Source organism: Lactuca virosa, chromosome 6 (genome assembly GCF_052849685.1).
Source record: "Lactuca virosa cultivar CGN04683 chromosome 6, Lactuca_virosa_CGN04683_v6, whole genome shotgun sequence".
NCBI lineage: Eukaryota > Viridiplantae > Streptophyta > Magnoliopsida > Asterales > Asteraceae > Lactuca > Lactuca virosa.
In genome coordinates, this window is record NC_136431.1 from 186596253 (window position 1) to 186611201 (window position 14949).

The 14949-nt window shown below is 37.4% G+C and overlaps 1 protein-coding gene across 1 annotated transcript; it reads left to right on the top strand.

Moving 5' to 3' along the window:
• Positions 1-662: 662 nt before the first annotated feature.
• Positions 663-1447, top strand: LOC145120588 (uncharacterized). Its single transcript, XM_079056394.1, has one exon. It carries the CDS (start codon positions 704-706, stop codon positions 1289-1291), a length of 588 nt encoding a protein of 195 aa, XP_078912520.1. The 5' UTR covers positions 663-703; the 3' UTR covers positions 1292-1447.
• Positions 1448-14949: the final 13502 nt, after the last annotated feature.

The window sequence follows — 14949 nt, forward strand, 5'->3', positions numbered from 1 at the left end:
GTGTAAATCATGCAACAAAACTTCTAACTTACATATTCATATTCATACACAATAAATTTCATGGATACGGGTCATACGAATTACTAAAAGTGTCTGTGTGTGTATATATATATATATATATATATATATATATATATATATATATATATATATATATATATACACACATATATATACGGTGCGGTGCGGTTTGAACTATTATTTTGCATATTACGGTTTAATGAAATTACAAACCACAAATCATACTACAAAAATCTAAACCACGTAATATGATGCAGTTTACTGTGGTGGGAGCGGTTTGTGTAGTTTATATTGTTTGATGCGTATCCCTATATTTTTAAGTATATTACACTAAGTAAAATTTTAATATACTTAATTATATAATTCTGAAATCCAATACGGATTACTTTCAAGAAGAATGTAGCATTGCTTAAATGGGTTTCATGTTATTCTCAAGTTTATGGATTTAAATGACAAATAAGTAATAGTTGAAGGTGTTTACATTTAAAAAGTTTCACTCATTAGAACGGAAGGAGAAAATAGTCATTTCAACATTTGAATAGAAAGACATCTTCTGTCATCCATTTCACTTGTCTTCTCCTCGCTCAAAACACTATAAATTCACAATACGACCTTCTTCACCTTCACTTATTTCAAGGTTCGACTCTAACTTAAAAACGAACATAAAAGTTTCAAGTACCCGATGAAGAGAAAAGACCAAGATACCCATTTGGACACGTTGAGCAAAAAGAAGTACAGAGGAGTGAGGATGAGAAGCTGGGGTTCATGGGTTTCTGAAATCCGAGCACCTAATCAGAAAACAAGAATATGGTTAGGCTCACATTCAACACCAGAGGCTGCAGCCAGAGCCTACGACGCTGCTCTTTTGTGTCTCAAAGGACCATCGGCTAATCTCAACTTCCCTCCCCATAACTACCACCACCTCCACCATTCAACCACCGCCATGTCTCCCAAATCAATCCAAAAAGTGGCAGCAGTAGCAGCGGCCACGGCTGATCCCACCACCACGAGTTCATCATTGCCGTCGTTACCCTCTTCTCCATCTTCATCGTCTTTGCATTTACCAACGACTCCCGTTGGTAATGAAATCATGTTGGAAAGTGATTTTTTTGAGACGACTGTGTATGAACCATGGTCTTGGTGCAACTTGGATGCACCAATATATAATGACGTAATGCTCGATGAGTCAATGTTGGATCCTATGTGTTCGTTGGTGATCGAAGATGTTTATGAAGATGTTGGTGATATTCCTCTTTGGAGCTTCTGCTGAATTTTTGGTGCTGCTGCTTCATGTGGAAACAAATTAAATATTATTAATTCTTTATTCTTTGGGTGATCTTCCTATTAATTTCTTGAAGATCACTGTTTAATTTAAATTAATTTTGACAAATTCTGCTGCTTTTAATAATCAAAGAAAATTTATGTATCTTGTTCTCTAAAAAATTTCTCTGTATCTTTATCATAACTTTTGACTTTTGTCGATGACCTGTCGCAAAAAAAAAAGTTGACATTTATTGTAATACTATTATTTCTTCTAAAATTTGGTGACATTCATGCTGATGTAGTCACACTAATGTTGGCCCTTAGGCCGTGAGGTATGTTTGTCATGAGAGGCTTTAATGGCCAGGTGGCTTGTAGCCATGGTCATGCACACCATCCAAAGTGTTATATTCGTGGTCTCTTGTGGTATCTATGATGAAACACCCGATTTTTTTCCCTAACTTCTGATATGTTAAAGTCTAATCACTCTCCCGATGGTGTATTTTATGTTGATTGTTTAAGGAGAATAATTGATTCAAAGTTTATTAGATCTTCAGCCAACCCACCGGTATGGATTAACATGGACCCGGTAAAGGTGATTACCTACAGATGGAGGGCTTGCCTAGATCGTATACCCACTGCCTTGGCCCTTAGTTCCAAAGGTGTGCATATAGCTTCTTCTTCCTGCTCTTTGTGTTTCCAGGCTGATGAATCCACATATCATCTCCTTGGGTCTTGTTCGTTCACTCAAGAAGTGGTGCATTTGATTTTCAAATGGTGCTCCATTTCACCTCTTAGTTTCTCTACAGTGGGGGATGCAATAAATTGGGGGATGCAATAAATTATGCAGCTAATTGGGGAAATTGTCCAAAGAAAACAAAAGTGTTGTTAGCCATCAGCTATGGTACTCTGTGGTGTGTTTGGAAGGCGCGAAACGACAAAGTTTTTAAAAAGATACATATTATCCCTTCGAAGATAGCTAATAATGTTATTTCTTTGGTGTGGATGGGTTAAACATAAGGGTAAAAGAGAAAAATGTAATTGGGCTATATGGAGTTGTAATCCCTTCTTGTGTTTGTAACTTTATTGGCTTGTTTGTTTTTTCTTCATGTCCATGCATCTTGCTAGGTAGTGGTAATAAAATTTTGATGGTTCAAAAAAAAATCTATGATGAAAGGCAACGGAAGAATCACATTGAAGGAGGTGATTTCCAAGAAAAACAGCTAGAAATTTAAAATTAACTATTAAACCATTCTATTTTTCCTATAAATATTAACCATTTAACTACAACTTTTTTCACATCATTTATTTCTTCCTCTAGTATTCACATGACAATACATTCATAAATAATTTCTTACTCTCTCCTATGGAACAATTCCACAACAACCAAATCTCCAAACCCAACAACCTTGAGAGGAAAAAGAAGAAACATTTTTAACTCATGCTTGGATTTCGGTGTCTGTAGACCTTTCAAACGAAGAAATACCATATTGGAATCTATTCTAAACCACTTCCACAACGAAATTCAAAAATATGTATCGGCATCTCAACGAGATTTCATCAAAATGACGGGATATGAGGTTAAAAATAATCGAATCGGAATTTGCAAGGACCTCAAAAACACACATCCAAATAGGAGCAACGACTCAGATGTAACACTCCATTTTTACTATAGCCGTAGATGATAATATTAAGTAATTATTATAAAATACGGAATAGAAATATATTACTTTTGTGCCAAATAATCATCATAAACATGTAGAAAGCATCAATACGATTTCCGTATATTTATAGAACGCGTAAATCCGACTTCGTATGAAGAAATTATGCTTATTCGAAGTTTCGCGATTTAACCGACATGACTCAACGTATCAAAAAAAGTGAATTTTAGATAAGTTGAGTATTAGCCTAAGCAATCTAAATGAAAGGCATAGTAGTCGTAAAACTGAGAACGTGCATATAAAGAATGTGCAAATATGAATTCGTGAGAGGAAGTTATGATTTTTTGAAGTTTCAGCGCAGCAGTGCGGACACAGAAATCGAAATTCAAATCGCTTGATTGTTAGCCAAAATAATCTAAACGAGAGTTGAAGATTTCGTAAATAGGATTTTGTCGATATAAAGACAGTCGAGAATGGAATCCGTATGAAGCAGTTATGAATTTTGCACGATCGTTAGCAGTATAATCTTTGTAGACTGTTAAATTTATGATCGGACGAGAATTAACTGACGAAGTCTAAATGATAGTTGTAGTAATCGTCGATAGCTACGCGTGGATTTAAAGAATGTCAAAAATAGAGCTAATATGAGAGAGGTACAATTTTTTGAAGAATCAGCGATTTTACCTGGCTAGGCGATACGACACCACTCATAATCGGACACATGACAGCATTCTGGAAGGGGAGAGTGCCGACAAAGCAAGGGCACGACACGCACCCCCCAGTTTGCTGACTATAAATATCCTTCACCCTCCCTCTTTATTCCTCACACCTCCTCTCTCGTTTTTTCTCTTTCTTTCTTTCTCTCTCTCTCTCTCTCTGTGTGTGTGTGTGTGTGTGTGGTTCAATTTTGGGTATTTCCTTCGAGGTTTCGGGGTATCCTAGCTTAGCGAAGCTCTGGGAATCTAGGCTCGGCTAATTGAAGTACCCGGTATCAAAGTTCTGCCAACGCAAATCCCTATTTTCGGTAGAAACTCTCTGTAAGTTAAGATATGCCTACTAGGCTTTTAAATGTAACTTATATTTATATTCATAGTCGTTATTATGAATGTGTAAATAAGATTTATCAGTAATTCCAGTCATAATGCTAATTGATCTACTTACGGGAGAGGTGTCAAGAATGGTCACATTGGCTTGGTTTTTTATTTCAGAAAGGCTATATGCCGAAATGGTCATGTCTCCCAACTGTCCTTCCTGGTTGATCCTTATTTGATAGAGCTCTTAGTATTCGCTGGGATTAATGAAAGATCTAGCCTTCTTTACCAGATTTCTATAGGAACTAATAAGCTATAGTATTATAGGTTAATCCTCATTGGCGTGTTGCTCACCAGTTGAATTGTCCGATTCGCTGTAAATCCTCAAAGAAATTGTCCATGTGAGTTCTTCTCACTGTATTTTATACTCCAGTATGTATCCTTTGTGTGTTGGGATATAGTTCCCATATAGTATGCAATTAGGTAATTAGACTAGGATAATTAATTTCCTGTTATGTGGATTGTTGCTATATGTATGTTGTTATATGTATTGAGTTGAGGGAAGACCAACCTTGTGCTGAAGGCCAATAAACTCGGGTAGACTAGCTTTATGCTAAAGGCCAAAGGAAAGAGGACCAGTTACGTGATGAAGGCTATATAGGTCAGACGAGCTATATGTTGAAGGCCAAGGTGCGGACCAACTATAAGTTGAAGGCCAATATGTGTATGCATTGTATATATGTTGTGGTATGTGGTATTTTGAGGGAATTCACTAAGCCTCGACTTATACTTGTTGAATAACTGATTTTCAGGTTGTTCTTTGGATCGATTTTATGAATAAATGTAATATAATGGTTTGTAAGACTTATGTTTTAATGAAATAAATATAAAAAGTTTTCCTTGAAACTTTGGGACGTTACATCAGATGTCCTTGATGTGGTGCTCGAACAATACCAACAATATCAATGAAATCGTAAACCTTTTCTATATATTAACGCTTCCAAATGAGTTGAATAATTCTCCAAAATCGTTTTTACACCAAGGGAACCATGCAAATGTTGAATATGAAAATTAAATTAACAAAATTTGTTTTCTTACTATGTAATTTTCCTTTTACATAAATGAATGTAACCATTTTTCCAACTATGTATTTTCATTTTATTTAAACTAATGTAACATTTTTTTTATTAAATTTAATGTTTTTATTTACTCCATTTATTATTTTATTTATTGAAAAAGTAAATATAAAAATTAAATTGATGATGTGGAGTGGTATGTATATCAAAATGGTATGGTGATGAAGTAGCGGTGACATGAGAGTATTTTTCATGTGGTCATTTGGTGGGTATACCCCATGGACTTAAGCTAAGGAGAGTGGAAAGGAAAGGAGCTCGACGTCTTCGAAATGGATCTTGACAAGTGAAGAAAAAAATGCCTAAGAAGACATGTTTTTGTTGTTTCTCTCTTCGAAATAGGTTGAAGCTGAATTTGGGGAAGGCTCTTGGCTAAGGTGGAGCACCGGAGCTTAGTGTATCCGACACCACTCCCCTCAGCCTTAGGAGAAAATAGGCCTGAGAATCAAATAATTCATGCATGTAAAGGTGGATAATGGTGGATCCACTTCTCTTGAGTGATACATCAATATATTTGGGTTGCACGAATTTCAATGTAGCATAATCCATAAAAAAACTCTTTCATTTTCAAGCACAAAAGGTCAGCAACATATTGGAATCAAGTAGAATGTTTCTAAGATCTTGTGACTGTATATATAGTCTCACATAGAAATCTAATGTAGCTAAAAGGTAGTACCTATGGTAATATGAATTGTCTGTATGACCATATATATCATTTAGGCACATATTAAGCATAAAAAATCAAGTGACTGTAAGTAATTTATGGTTATTTTTTATTATATCACGTGTGGTTAATAATTAATATTTGTCATGATAAAAGATCAAAAGATGCGACTGGAAGTATTTTATGGTATCATCTTTATTAATTGTTCGTGTGTCCATATGTATCGTTTAGCCACTTACTAAATATAACGAATCAAGTGAGTGTAAGTAATTTATGATTGCATTATTTTTTGAATTGTTTGTGTGTCCATATGTATCGTTTAGCTACAGTCGAATAATGTGACCAAATATCACCATTTGACACAATAGATCGTAGAAAAATTTTATGTGTGAAATATCAAGCAATTTATGCAACACAATATATTGTAGAGAAATATTTATGCATGAAGATAATGTACATCTATTCTTTTTAGAGATAAAAAATATATTACTAATCTTAGCAAAAAAAGAAATGAAAAGAAAAGAAGTGAAACCGTAAAATTTTAAACTTCAATTTTTTACAAAACTTTTGGTATTTAATCCAATGAGTACTTGAATATCTATTGAATGCATCATGAGGTTTTATAGTGTAAAATGGCGGGGTTTTAATAATTGTGTTGTTCTCTCTCTCTCTCTCTCTCTCTCCTAATTGGCACTGCATTCAACTCTTAGAGAGTTAATGGATACTGGATGTCCTGCTGAATCATCTACCTTTAAATAATACATATACACCCTAATCATATACCTATTTTCTCTACTGCCTCCATCTCCAGTCCACTCTGATGATCTCTCTGCCTCTCCGGTGATCAATCACTCTACCTATCATCTTCGACACTCGCATAAAAAACCCTAACAACAGATTGAGATGGCATCCTTGCTCCAATCAAATCTCTAGCTTAAAAATCGGCCCCTAAAGGGGTTTTGGATGTCAAAACGAAGACAAATCGCAGCTATAGGCTGCCAAAGGCTGCACCGCAATTAGCATTGGAAATGTCATATTTTTATAAATTTAGCGATGACAAGGCATGGTAGAGCTGTCACCACGTCATAGTGGTTGGTTACCTTGTTACACACGAATGCATAACCTGATAAGGGAATTTTTCGTGGTTTTTAAGCCATCACGACGTGCTAATGCTTTTGCCATGCGTGGTAACTGGAATCCATATTGCGGACGAACATGAAAGTCGTTTGAAATTTTGTCTAGTTTCCAGAACATCTTGAATCTCCTTAACTGGACTTACGAGTCATCAGATATGCCCAGAATAATAAAAAGAGGTCCATCAACCCAATTATAATTTAGCAAGATTTTTTTTTTCTATTTTGTTCCAAGGTAATCAATTTAGCTCCACTTTTTCCCGTCTTCAATTCTATTTCATCAACATGTACGTCTACCTACAAAATAATAATTCAAAACTTTATAAGCACCTTTTGTTCTAAATAATATCAAAATATAGCAAGATAACGCTGGAGATATATATCTAAAATATGTGTTATCACTGTTAGCTTCAGGATGAGCTACATATGTGAATCTTTGGGTTACTCTTACGTCTTCGCACCATTCTTGGAATGGATTAGTAGCAAATCGCATTCCATTATCTGATATAAGTGTATGTGGTACCCCAAATCAGCATACTATCTGCTTCCAAAAGAACTTGATAATGGTTTTCCCGGTGATTGTGGCCAATGGCTCAGCCTCTGCCTACTTCGTGATATAACCAATTACTACAACTAAGAATTTTACCTTTCCCAGTGCTTCTGGGAAGGGGCCTACTATACGATTTCCCATTGTGAAAACGACCATGGTCTAATAATGCTTATCATCAGAGTTGCTGCTCTTCTCACTATTGAGGCATTTTATGACATTTCTGACATTTATAGATAATGTCCTTCGTGCCATAATACATCGTTGGCCAATAGTATCCCCGTCTTGCTATTTTCTGGAAGATTATTCTTGCTCCTTCATGTGCTCCAATTATTCCTTTGTGCATTTCGTTTATTAGGTATTGTGCCTCAGTGATACTTACGCATCGTAGTCACGGTGCTAGATATCCTCTTTTGTATAGTGTCCTATTTTGTATGACAAAAGATGGCGCCTTGAGTCTAATTTTTCGGGCTTGTTTTCATCTTGTGGTAACTTTCCTTCCAATGAGTATTCCATTATTAGTCATCTCTAATCATCCGTTGTTTCGATGTTTGAGAGTGGTGGCGTTTCTTCTATTGCCTTTGTTTGTACTATTATGACTAGAACTCGTTTTTCCAAATGTGAGAAAGCTAATGACACCAATTTAATCAACGTGTCTGCTTGTTTGTTCTTCGACCGAGGCACGTGTTGTAGTTCCGATGTTTTGAACTGTTTTGCCAATGTTTTTACTTTTGTTTCATAATGAATCAAATTTCGTCCCCTAAATTCGTAAAGACCATTTGTTTGATTGGCCACCTCCATGGAATCTACAAAAGCTTGTATGTTTTCGCACCCTATTCTGATTGCTAGTTGTAGCCATGTTATTAACGCTTCGTACTCAGATTCGTTATTTGATGTTGCGAACTCAAACTGTAATGTATAGGTGACGTCTTCCTCAGTTGAGTTGGTTAGTATCAGACCAACTCCTTCCCCATGTATGCTTGAGGATCCATAAAAATGTAATATTCATTCCTCCTTGTCGGGCTGACTGACTTGTTTATTCAGCTGATTATTCTCCTCGGCCATATATACCTATGCATTTCTGGTTATTTCTGCTATAAAATTTGCCAAGGCTTGGGTTTTTATGCTTGTGCACGGTTTGAAGTCAATCTTGTGCTCTCCTAGCTCGACCGCCTACTTGGATAGGCGTCTAGATTTTTTTTTTGTTTTGACAACACTTTTCATATTGGTGCGTTAGTTAACACCTCGATTGGATGTGCTAGGAAATGCCTTCTTACTCGTCATGTTGTATTTACGAGTGATAAAGCTAATTTCCCTGTGTCAGAGTATCCTATTTTGGCTCCTTGTAAGACCTGATTTACGAAGTATATAAGTAATTATGTTTCTCCCCTGTTTGCTACTAGCACCGCGCTTACCGCTGACTTCGACGTGGATAGGTGTATCGTTAACGTTTCTCCTGGAATTGGTGATGCTAAGGATGGTAATTCTGTCACTGCAATCTTGATTTTCTTTAGTGCTTCCTCTTCTTCTTCTGTCCATTTGAAGTCTTTCTTGTCCAATAATCTCTTGAGGGTTTTATAGAAAAGAAGTGTTTTCTCAGCTGATTTTGCTAAGAAACAGCCCAACGCAGCTAGTTTACTATTCAATGCTTGTACTTCATTGATTGTTCTTAGTGATCGTAGATGCATTAGTGAGACGCCCTTTTTGGGATTCTCTTTTATACCTTCTTTTGTAATCATGTGTCTTATGAAATTGCCTTTTCTGTCCAAAAAGACACTTTTTTGGGTTTAGTTTCATGTGGATGCTTCTCAAGTTATCAAATGTTTCCTTGATGTCATGTAGGAAAGAATTGTCATCTTTACTTTTTATAACCATATTGTCCACATATACCTCGATATTCCTTCCTATCTTCAGCTGGAATATTTTTTATTCTAGCCTTTGGTATGTTGCTCCAACATTCTTTAATCCACAAGGCACTTTTGTGTAGCAAAACATTCTTATGTCTATGTGGAATTATGTCTTCCCTTCACCCCCTTTATGCATATGGATTTGATGGTATCCTTTAAATGCGTCTAGAAAGATTTTCTACTTATTTCCGTCTAAAGATTCTATCTTTTCATCGATTGCTGGGAGCGAATAGCAATCTTTTGGGCACGTTGTGTTTAGGTAAATGAAATCCAAACACATTCTCCATTTCCTGTCGCCTTTCTTTACTAGGAATAGATTGACTACCCGAGACATGAATACAGATTCCCTAACTATTCCTACACTTACTAACTTGTCTACTTCATCATTTATTGCGTTGTTTCGTTCCTTATATTGGCCTCTCTTCTTCTTTCGAATTGGATTTGTTGTTGGTTTGTCCTTTAGTTGTGTTCGATTACTTGTCTTGGTACCCCGACCATGTCGCTTGGCTGGAAAGCGAACAAGTCGACATATTCTTTTAGCATGTTCGCCAGAATCTGCCATAGTAAGGTTGGTAATGTAAGTCCTATGCGGATTCCTTGGTCTAGGTATGTGTTGTTTATTGTGATTATTTCTGGTTCATCCTGACTATTTTGTTGTTTTTCCCTTATTTGATCACTTTTTTTTTTGCTATTAGCGTTAATGTTGGTATTACCAATGGTTCATTGTAAATGGTCCCATATCCTACTGGGGTCCTAAACTTGACTAGGCCTCGTATCGTAGAGATGATAGCCTAAAATATTTTCATAGCACTTCTTCCGAAAATTATGTGTATGGTGATGGGGATTGTATTATTGTAAAATTTATCGTTTGCATGTTTTTGGCATTTGTTTGGTGGTCCAATAGTGTTAATGGTAACAATATTATTCCCAAAGGTTGTTAAGTGAGACTTAGGTTCTTTTATTTCCTTTTGCATTACCTTTGGCAGTTTGGAGAAACAATGTCCGTACATTAATTATGTCGAGTTGTCGCTGTTGTAGTACATTAATTATGTCCGTACATTAATTATGTCGAGTTGTCGCTGTTGTAGTATATTCAGTAAATACATACATCACGAATATGTCTGTATAATAGCGTTGGATCATCTCATCTTATTGGTTGTTTATGGGTTTGTTGTTTGGTGAACAACTTATCCAAAGTTTCTCTGTTGTTCTCTTCCTTGCATGTTTTGGTATGCTTTTTTTTCAGTTTGTTGTTTTATAATGGTCTTACTAATGTTGGTCATTTTATTGTATTTAATATTAGTCGCGAAGGTTATTTGTTGGGTCCTTTAATGCACTTCTTAGTATTGTGAAACGGACGGCGCCAATGTTTCTACATATCCTCCCGGATGCCTGATAGCTGATTGGATATATCCTTGTCTAATGCACAATCAGGAAGGCACACTGCAAAAGGTAGACACATGCTAGGTTAGAAAGCGATATCGAGGTATGGACCCCGGTATTTCTCTCCGATGCCTAAGTTAGATGTCAAGTAGGAGTAATGTAAATTTTCTTAAGGTGAGAAAGTTCTACCTATTTCCTTTGGCGATACTCGACTTTTATAGGCGTCTGAAAGTGCATCGGTTTAGGGTTCTATCCGGTTTCTTGCATGTCTGGGTAGAGACAACTATTTGGCTTGACCTTCTTTATATATCTTTTTTATTTAAGGATCTGTGTCTTTGAGCTTTTCCTAGGATAGTCTTTCTGGAGGTTTTTACCCATTGTGTGTAGTTAATGACCCATGGATTACCCTTGCATGACCACGTTTAATTCCCGTCGCTAAGTTTTGAGGATCCTGAGTCGGTAATTTCTTGTTGAGTCGCCCCAAATAAACCATTAAGCTCCAACTTCGTAAATCGATTCCCATTCTTTTAGCCTGAAAACTTCAAGAATAGACTAGATTCATACAAGTGTGCATTCTGCACCACTTAACTTGGATTATAACAAATTCTAATTCCCATTTGGCATTCATACAAATTCCTACATTAAATGGTCAAAAGACACTAAAAACACCAATAATCCTTCCTAATTTTATATAACACATTAATTTACACAATAGAGCAAAACAAATCAAATTTTTACATAAATTAATATCAAATCATTAAATTCAAATAGTTATGGATTTTTCATACATGAAGTAAATTAGTGTGACATCCCCTAATTTCTCAGCCAGAAAAGACCGATTTAATTTATGCTTTTTAAAATAAAATCAGAGAAATCTTTTTAAAAGATGTTGCGGAATTGGTCCTCTAAACAAAATATGATAAAAGTTTGTCAAAACCTTTCTTTAAGAAATATATAATTTCATTTCATATCAAAACCTCGGGATGTCATGTTCCGATACAGATCAAAAGCATAAACAAGACATTATAAGCATTTCAACAGTTATTTACAACTACTGGCCTATAATCCAAAAATCTCTCATCGTCCTCCGACTATGCTCGGGGTCCACTACCTGTAACATAAAAAGCTGAGTGGGTCAGGCTTGGGAGCCTGGTGAGCATATAGGGTTTTCAACCCACAATAATAATAAACTTATTAAGTTCACCAATCAACAATAACCCTGATTACCCGTTCCCGTTATCCTCACTTTACGTCCCTAAACACTTATCACAAGGGACCTAGCCTAAAGAATATCATCGGGATGGACACTACTGCTAAGGGGTTTCCTCAACCATACATGTCCTAAAGGAAACCATGAGGGGGATGGAGTACAGCGAATGAACACCCAAGTTCATTACACCTACAGGTTGCGGGCCTGCCAGTGTTCCACTGGACTGTCTAGAAAGTCTGTGGTCATCATCCAAACTCCGCTAGATGACTGGATCACAATCACATCGAGGCCTCTCATCACTTTTATTTCATCACACATCAACTATCTACCCATGTTTTACCCAACATATTTGTAGATAAAAATACATATACAGTTTAAAACTTGTATAAAACATCTATTCAAAGGTCGGATGAAGGTGACTATACACTCACATGATTTGATGATAATCGGGCAGCAATTCGTTTCCTAAAACGTTCGTTTCTAATAAAACCGGGGGTTTTATTGAGAAACCGGGCTCTGCAAAGGTCGGACTTCAAAACCGAAAAAATAAATTTTCCGGGCTTCTCGGGCACTTCGAGGCGTATTCCGGGGGTTATAATTGATACCGGGGCTTTGGGGGATGTTAATATGAAGGAAATATGAAGAAAGGGGCTAAAAGTGGCAAAATTCCAAAAGTATCCGAGAAGGCTCGCAAGCCTTCTATTTTTAGGGGTCCGAAGTCGGCTAAGGAAGAGAGGAGTCAACAGGCGAGGACACGCGGCAGCAGCTGGGCGAGGGTGCGCAGGTGGCTCGCACATGGGCTGCGCATGCGAGGGGCTCGGTGTCGCCTCCTGATTGGACCGCGGTCTAGTCCGAGGCTTCGGACGTGGCACCTCTTGCGAGACTCGGACATGTGATAAAGGGCACGCGTCAGATTCTTAGTGGACCGGACTTCGGATGCGAGGGCAGGCGACACGTCTCGCCAGCTGGCTTCGGTGACTCACCAATTTCAGACACGTGGCACGATTTAAGCGAGGGTGACGTGGCCGAAGCCACCTATGTGAAATTTCTCGATTTTCGCGCCAAAACTTCTAAAATCCATAACTTTCGCATACGAGCTCCGTTTTTGACGTTCTTTATATGCACGCGTAGGTAAAATTACGCTCTACAACTTTTGTTTAGACTTCGTCGGCTAATTTTGACTTTAATTTTTATATTATTATTTTTAACAGACCGGGACAGGAAATCCGTTAAAAATTCATAATTTCTTCTGCCGGTTTTGTCGCGAAACTTCGACAGGTCATAACTTCTTCGTTATAACTCGGATTTTGGTATTCTTTATATATCCGTAATCCTTGTCACTCCCACTACAAGTTTCTTAATAGATATCAGCTTTATCTAATATTTATTTTTGACGCTAATTTTTTATTCTTAATTAATTAAACCCTAATAATTAAGCATAAAACACATAATTCACCTAATTCCTTTTCATTTCATCAAAAGGAGTTACAAAGGTTAACCTAGACTATAACGTCAATATTAATGTCTAGCCTAGAAACACGGACGTTACAATTCTCTCCCCTTAGGATGATTCCGTCCCCGGAATCACACATCAGCAAACAAATGCGGGTAGCGACTCATCATGTCACTCTCCGTTTCCCAGGTGAGATTTGGCCCATTCGTATGTTTCCAACGCACAAGCACTAAATCGACCATCTTGTGTCGCAACTTCTTAGCCGTACGGTCAACGATTGCCTCAGGTTCTTCAATCAACCTCTTGTTTTCATCCAACCTTAATTCAGAAATGGGAATTATGTCGGACACATCTCCCGTGAACTTTCTTAAATAACACACTAGAAAGGTGTTATGAATTCCCTCCAGTTCTTCTAGTAATTCTAGCTTGTAAGCTTGATTCCAAATCCTCTGAAGAACTTTAAATGGTCCAATAAACCTTGGACTCAACTTTCCCCTTTTACCAAATCTTATAAGTCCCTTCCACGGCGAGACTTTAAGTAAAACCGAATCTCCAACTTCGAAGGATATCGGTTGTCTTTTCTTGTCAGCATAACTCTTTTGTCGATCTTGAGGTGCTAACATCCTTTCTCTAATCACTCTCAACTTTTCAGCAGTCTGATGTACTATTTCAGGTCTCATAAACTGCTTCTCCCCAGCTTTCAGCCAACATGACGGCGTTCGACACTTTTCTCCATACAAAGCGTGATAAGGTGCCATCTTGATGCTTGAGTGGAAACTATTATTATAGGAAAATTCTACTAGAGGTAAGTGTTCATCCCAGTTACCTTGGAATTCTAGGGTACATGCTCGCAGCATATCCTCCAATGTTTGAATCGTTCGTTCGCTCTGACCATCAGTTTGCGGATGGTAAGCTGTACTCAAACACAACTTGGTACCCAATTCCTCTTGTAGACTCCTCCAAAACCTTGAGGTAAAACGGTTGTCACGATCGGATACAATCGTTAACGGAACACCGTGAAGCCTCACAATTTCCTTCACGTAAGAATTCGCAAGTTTATCCATAGACCATTTCTCTTTGGCTGCTATGAAATGCGCACTCTTAGTGAAGCGATCAACGACCACCCAAATCATGTCATGACCGTTCCTTGTTCTGGGCAGTTTAGTCACGAAATCCATGGTAATGTCCTCCCATTTACCCATGGGTACAGGTAAAGGTTCTAAACTCCCATACGGTTTCTGATGTTGTGCCTTAACCCTAGCACAAGTTACACACTCGGCCACATACTTAGCAACATCGAGCTTCATCGTCGGCCACCAGTAATAGGGTTTTAGATCCCTATACATTTTCGTACTGCCGGGATGAATCCAGTACATGGCTTTGTGAGCTTCTTCCATCAGAAGATCTCTTACTCCTCCCGTCTTAGGTACCCAAATCCTATCTTTGAATACCTTCAGTCCTTGACCGTTTATATCAAACACCAACGTTTTACCCAAACGTTCCTCCTTCCGGTCATTTTTTTCTAAAGCTTCCTCCTGAGCTTTCT